This window comes from Theobroma cacao, chromosome 9, assembly GCF_000208745.1.
Source record: "Theobroma cacao cultivar B97-61/B2 chromosome 9, Criollo_cocoa_genome_V2, whole genome shotgun sequence".
In the NCBI taxonomy this organism is placed as follows: Eukaryota; Viridiplantae; Streptophyta; class Magnoliopsida; order Malvales; family Malvaceae; genus Theobroma; species Theobroma cacao.
The window spans coordinates 12,162,008-12,169,787 of record NC_030858.1 but is presented as its reverse complement, the minus strand read 5'-3'; the positions used below and the strand labels follow the sequence as shown (position 1 = coordinate 12,169,787).

At 36.4% G+C, this 7,780-nt stretch overlaps 1 protein-coding gene across 1 annotated transcript; it reads left to right on the top strand.

Moving 5' to 3' along the window:
* LOC18589243 (subtilisin-like protease SBT1.5) lies at positions 3,886-6,716 on the top strand. The gene has a single exon (XM_018126717.1). The coding sequence runs from the start codon at positions 4,276-4,278 to the stop codon at positions 6,574-6,576; it is 2,301 nt and encodes a 766-aa protein (XP_017982206.1). The 5' UTR covers positions 3,886-4,275; the 3' UTR covers positions 6,577-6,716.

Here is a 7,780-nt window from a genome sequence, read left to right as displayed (position 1 = left end):
TGGATTTTTCTTTTATTATTATAGAACTAACACTTCTAACATATATGTATGACCAATTGCCACTACCCCCTCTAAAACGGCGTCATTTGCAAGGAATGTCAGGGGTGACAAAGGCAAGGGTATAGCCTCATGGTTTCGAGGTGGACCAGCTACCACATCCCGTTTTGTTGTGGGATATGAATAGCGCGTGAAACCAAACGGGTATAACCCGTTAGGCCCAAACAAGCCTTTTTACATTCATTCATCATAACTTGGCCCATTAACCATAATCATCATACATGAAGCCTACAATATCAAACTTATGCATGCAACCAAAGGCAACTATACATAGTTATGGAACTTCTAAACATAAGCTATGCAAGTGCATTCATTCATAATAAGCTCAAAGTTAACAACTCATGCATCATGTCGTAGTCATTTCTCAACACCCGCAAGTGTCCATATAAGCTCTTGAGCCATATTTGTACATTCATCCATAACATTCATAAGAATATGCCAAGCATGGGCTACATAATCATAAACATGTTCAATATCCGTAAACATAAACATAAAGTAAAGATCAACTAGTCAGCTGAACATGACTTGACTCTCTTTAGGCATCAAGTGGCTATTAGACACTTACCAAAGAAGGATGAACGAAACATGACTCTATGACTCAAGAGCTGAATGCTATCACTGATTTACGAATAAAAAAAATTGAGAAAAATAACGTGTCAGTCATAAAGACTCTGTGAATGGATACGGGGAAAGAGACAAGCCAAGGGAGAAAGTTTTTAGCACAAATTACATCATTAATGTAAATATGAATTTTAGATAAACATACTTCATTTCAAATTTCTCATAAAATAGAGTTGGCATAAACGAGTCTCATTTTCATAGTGAAAGTGACATTTCATAAACATATAGGTCAATAAATAAGCAAAACATTTGCAGAAAACCTTGTAGGAAAACAAAGAAGTTGTCCTTTACCAGTGGTATATTGGATCCCCCTTAAAGGAGATGATAGTTAACAATATAACCCAAGCTATGGTTGGTTTACTCTAATCTTTTCATAAATCATATGAGTTGTTCATTTATTCAAGATTCACGAAGAGAAGTCAATCATAACATTTAGTGCTCAATGTCTAACCCATATGACTCAAGTAATCATTTTCAATTCATATAACTCAATGATCAATAATCAATCCATGAAACTCAAGTGGCCATTCTTCCTTAATAATCCATAAACTAAACCAATGCATTAGGATTTATTTTATCTATTAACCCATCTTGACTATTGTATAGATTAGAGTTTAATCTACCACTCAATCAAACATCACAAACATAAGAAACATTCACAAAAGGCATCATTATAGCAAAAGCAATATGCAATAATCATGAATGAAAGATACCTACTGAGTTTTGGCTCATGTTTGGGTGTTCCACATTTGGGCTCGTGAGTGGCACATCAGCCTTACTTACATGGAATGTCACCACCATGTAATGGAATTTTGCTTCACCATGTGCGGGGATTGCTCTACTCATATCTTTTTGCATCGGCACCATGTGTGAAATGTTACCTCATATCGTGTGGAACGTTATGATCATGATACTACGTGTAATTCACCACATGTGGAATGTTACCTTACACTGTGTGGAGCGTTATCATCACCGTACTAGACACAATTCACCATGTGTGGAATGTTATCTCGCACCGTATGAAAGCTTTAGGAAACAATCAAGTACAAAGTATTAACTCATATCTCAATCTATCATTAATGCATAATCAAAGTAGACTTATGCTACACCTTTAATCTCTTATGGGGTATGTGGAAACTACATCATATATTATCCCGATGAATCATGATTCACATATTCTAATTTTCCTCATATAATCGTATCATGAGCTTAAGGGTGGGAATGTTTACCACAACCTAAACATTTGTTTCCCATACTTTTCCATAGCAACAATGTGGGTTCTAGTTTCCATGAACCATATTCTTCCAAAAATACTCAATCATCATACTTATCATCAAGTATAAAGGTGAGAACTTACATCCACTTGTCATCTATATAACCATATACATTTCTCATTTCTAAGTCATAACGGAATCAAAGTTTTTGAAGTAAAACATTTGAAAGGGTTTGTCCCCCCTTATTGAAAACTAATACGTAGTAATGATATTTACATATATATTTAGATTCTAAAACCTTTTGATAACATTTGGATAAAAATTCATTTGATTCAATTTTTGTAAACAGAGTATTCATATATTGCAAGCTAAACAACATAATAAAACATGCGTGGCTTTATTGTATTAAAATACTTAAAACGGTGTACCCATTTACCTTCGAAATGTCAACCTCTATCAACACGCGAGACTTTACTCCAGCGAATTCTTTGAAATTTTGACAGCACCTAAAGCGTTAAATAATTAATACAATCATTGCTCAAACTATAAATCACATAATAACCTTTTTAAACCTTTTTGACACTAACCAAGTTCATCTAAAACTAGTTTTCTAACTTAACATAATAAATGCTTAGAAACCCATAAATCCTTCATCTTTACCTTAGGCGAGCTTTGATGATAAGGAAAATCACAAAATCTTTGAGTTTTAGTGTGCACCAGAAAATCTAGACATAAAAATAATACTTTTAGTGCTGAAAAATTCATAAATCAAGATTTAAAAGTTAAAAGATGTCACATTTGTTTGAGCTCTTAAGAAGAGTTTCTCTTGTGTGGTTTAGTTGGAGATTGAGTGAAGAAGAAGAGGACAATAGGTTGTCCACTTTGCTAGCACAAAGGAGTGGTTAGAAAGCTTTCTCCTAGAAGAAGTCTCCATTGCAGTCGTGTGTGCATCTATTGGAGGTCTAACGCTTGGGTGGCTCGAGTTCTCCACTTCCTTTCGATGTTCACGGGTTGAATCAAAAGAGGAGGAAGCCATCGTGATTCTCACATCACTTGGTGAAGGAATTTTGATCATTTTCCTCTCCCTCAAATTTTTATTTGCTTTAAAAACACCAAGGTGATCCAATGCAGGTGCAGCATAGTATTTATGCTTAATCGTTTAAAATTCCTTCTGCTGCACTTAATTTGATTTTGTCATAACCAACAATAATCTTTTACTTTATTTTTGCAAAGAGATTTATTTGTAAATAATTATTATTAACATAGAAAATAATGAGAAATAAATAATAAAATTTATAAATAAAAAATAAATATTTAAGGTTTCGTAAATTAAAATATAGGACATAGAGAAAATAAATATTTAAAATCTTGTAGATTAAAATATAATATTATAATACTCATAAAAATTAAATAAATAAATCTCAATGCTTTGATGATGAAAGTTTGAGAACATTATAAGTAATAACTTCAAGAAAATATCTAGGAGAGAAATTCCATTTAAATTCTGCCATAAATATTGGAGTATTCGAAAAACATTTAAATACTGAAGAATTTTTCTTTGTTATAAAATGATAAAATAACATAAAATAATAAAATATAAAAATAATTAGGTACCACGTTAAGCGTTGTGAGCGTGCTAACAATTGCCTCACACCTAGCTGTACTTCTAAACCTAGTATGTTTGGTAGATTGGAATCGAGTTTTTTAAATGAACTTAAATCAAGTTAACACCTCATTAAAAAGTATAAATTAACGTGACCAATCACATATAAACAAAAGAAAAATTGATGACGACTCATCTTTCACGTCGAACGGTTAAGTTTATGGACTTACACCTTATGACACCCTACTTATTAATCAGATTAGAATTAAGATTCCTCAAAATTAATGGATAGCACACCCGTCGACAACCCTAGCTTTTCCCTCTAGCTTTGACCATTTATTCATGGCTTGTGAGATACTAGTTAAAATGGAAGTATAGGCAAATACCTCGAGGACAGGAGGAGCGGAAGTAAACTTGACTGGGGCGTTTAGTTACTTGTGCAAATTGTGATGGTCCCACAAAACTTAGCCTTCTTCAATCCTTCAGCTTTCTTCGGCAGTCTTCTCTCCCTTTCATTGCGCCCTGCAGGGGCTGCAACCCAGGGCATCACTCTGCTAAACCTGTCAAGCCAACTCCCAGAAAAGACTTCACCTCTTCCACCGCCTCATTAGTCATTGCGCTGCTGCTGCAGCAACCCATGTTCCGTATTACGTGGTCCAGCCAATTCCAAATCAACAAAGACGCACTATGTTCGAAATAAAATAGTAGATAAATAAACAAACCTTCTATGTATAAAACATCATCACAACCCTTATCGTTTTAACAAGTGAAGAAAAAGCCATGTTTCATCTACTTTCTGTGTTCATCTTCTTTCTTTTCATAGACAACTCTAATTCTTCTAACACTTTCATAGCTCTCCTAGATCCTCTCTCGAAACCCTCACCTTTCCTCTCTCAAAAACTTTGGTACTCTTCAATCATTTCTTCTTTACCCGCTTCTTCTTCTTCTTCTTCTTCTATCATTCATGTTTATAGTGCTCCAATCCATGGCTTCTCTGCAACCCTCACACCTGACCAAGTTAAAAGCATCCGGAAACTCCCTGGAGTTCTCTCCCTGTTCCCTGATAAAGTCTTGCACCTCCACACCACACGTTCACCATCATTTCTTGGCCTGGAAACCCCAAATCCTTGGATGCTAAACACTTCAGAATCCAATTCGATTATTGGATTTATCGACACTGGTATTTGGCCCGAACACCCGAGTTTCTCTGACCATAACCTTGGACCAATACCAGTTCACTGGAAAGGCCAATGTGAAAGTGGCTTCAAATTCAATCATACAAATTGTAACCTTAAAATGATAGGCGCCCGTTTCTTCTCCGGTGGATATGATGCTTGGTTTGGCCAATCGGGTAAACCCGTTAAGGAATTTCGGTCACCTAGAGACTCTGATGGGCATGGCACGCATGTCGCATCCATTGCTGCAGGGTCTCCTGTACCAGGATCCGGGTTTTTTGGTTTTGCGGTTGGGTTGGCTCGTGGCATGGCACCGAGAGCAAGAATTGCAGTGTACAAGGTTTGTTGGGCTTCAGGTTGTTTGTTATCCGATGTTTGTAAGGCTTTCGAAAGTGCAGTAACGGATGGTGTTGATATTATATCACTTTCACTTGGCTCGTCTCGTTTGCCGTTTTACCTCGATTTATTGTCCATCCTGTCATTTCGGGCATTTTCTCACGGTATTTTCATAGCTGCGTCCGCCGGAAACGAGGGACCCACATTGGCAACTGTGGCTAACGTGCCACCGTGGATCACCACCGTCGGTGCCGGAACGGTGGACCGTGATTTCCCAGCAACCATACATCTCAAGAACAAGGTATCAATTCTCGGTACGTCCATCACCTTGATGCATGATGATATATTGACCCGAAAATATTACCCGCTCCACTTTGCTGCTAAATTCAATTCCTCGTCTGGATTCAATTTCTCTCGCCAGTTAATCAAGGGTAAAATTGTGTTTTGCCGGACAGAAGGACACGTAGCAAGATTGTCACTTGGGGCTGTGCTTAAAAGAGCTAGGGCAATAGCCATGATACTTTCTCACGGAAATATTGATCCCAATGGAATAGTGTCGGAGCCCCATGTAATCCAAACTATTAGCATTGGGGCTTTAGAAGGCAAGGTAATTGAGGACTATATTTTATACGATGAAAACCCAATGGCTAAAATATCATCACAAGGAACAATTTCAATGCATGCAAAGCCAGCTCCAATTGTTGCCTCTTTTTCATCAAGAGGTCCTAATTCTCTTGTACCTGGAATTCTAAAACCTGATATTCTAGCTCCAGGTGTGAATATTTTGGGAGCGTGGACGGATGCAATTGGGCCATCTGGCAAGGCATTGGATTTTCGACGGTCACGCTTTAACATTATGTCTGGGACTTCGATGGCCTGTCCACACGTTTCAGGTGCCGCGGCGTTGATCAAATCAACCCACCCGGATTGGGGTCCAAATGAGATAAAATCAGCCTTAATGACTACATCAACTATCCATAAACATTATAATTACAATAGAAATAAGCCATTTTCTCCAATTTCGGATGAGTCTACAGGCAATGCTGCTACCCCATTTGACATTGGATCAGGGCATATGCTACCTATTAAAGCAATGGACCCCGGTTTAGTTTTTGGTTTGGAACACCAAGATTATGTTAATTTCTTATGTGAATTGAACTACACAAAGAAACAATTACAAATTGTTACAGGAAAAAAATCCCATTGCTCAAATGATAGTACATGGCAGTTGAATTATCCAACTGTAACAGTGGAGGCAGAAAAGGTTTGGCATGGGGCAGTAGTAGTAGCTCGGAAGATGACGAATGCAAATAAAGGGTCCAGCGAGTACAAGGCTAAGGTTGTCGGTCCGAAAGGGTATTATAAGGTGGATGTGAAGCCGAAGAGGCTGAAATTTTCTGGAATATCAGATCAGAGCTTGAGTTTTAGAATAGTTTTAGAGAAAGAAAGTAATATGCACGAGATGAAGAATTTGTGGTTTGGGGCTTTAATTTGGAGTGAGAAACGGGGGAAGCATAAGGTAAAGTGTCCTATAATGATATTTTCTGCCAAAGAGTACTCAGGTGAATGAAGAAATTAAAAGTAGTCTGCTAAGTAGATGGACTTGTAATTATGGGCTGCAATCATTGGACCACAGCGTTAGTGCTCCAGGTAGGGCTATCCCGTCTTCGTTAAGGTTCTAGAGGATGTAATGAGTTTGTATTTGATTGCCTCTGCAGTTTTCTGCATGTCTCTTTTGTTGGTACAACTTGAAATTAGCTTCGCTTGTATATATTTTTTATTGTAAAGCTGATCATAAATAATCATGGTCCCTTTTAAGGTTTTATTTGAATTTTCACGGGATCCGTATTCAAGAACATAAAAAAGAAAAACCCAAATGCCTCTACTTCAAATAATGTGATTTTGCCATCAGATGAAAGCATATTCAATTCCCTAGTGGCAGGGGCTTTCATCCACATTCGAGAAAAACTCCTTTAGCAATAGCAGCTTGCATTTTATTGTAAATAATATGAGCGAAGCTAATAGATAAAAAAGTGATTTTAAATAGTGATGGGTTTGATTATGAATGGCATGTTCAAAATACGCAATGGAAAGAAAATTAAAAATTTTATAACTAAACAACAAAATATGTCTCCACCCATGAATCACCTTGGTGATATTTAACACATAAAAGTACAAAATAAATTATTGTTTAAAAAGTTACCTTGCCATGTAATTTCGTAATCACGATGGCACTTTCTGAAGCAATCCAGTGAATACCACAAGGAACAAAAACCCTAACCAATCAAGTGCTTGGCCTCCAATGGTAGTACACACAGATTGCACTTGAACCTTCAATAAAGGAAGGAGTTTTTAACTATACTTTGTGCTAGCAAAGAGGACAACAATTGTCCTTTTCTTCTTTTTCACAATCTTGGCCGAACCTTTCACGAAAATCACTTCATAAGTAATTTTCTCTTTCATACAAAGGGAGTGGTGGCAAAGAAAGAAAACGTTTCTCTTTTTCTGACAAAAACTACGTTTTCTTCAATTGTAAAAAACTCTCATATGGAAAATAGTTAAAAGGTGACTTATATAGTTAGGTTAAAATAACTTCAATTTTACAATTAAGCCCTCAATATTATAACACATTATAATATTGGACCCATTACTTAATTAAGTCCTTAAAAATTAAAATCAAAATTAATTTTCTTTAATATTTTGCAATCAAGGCCTTATAATTATAACTATTTATAATTATGCCTAAAACTTAATTAAACTCTTTTAATTAAGTT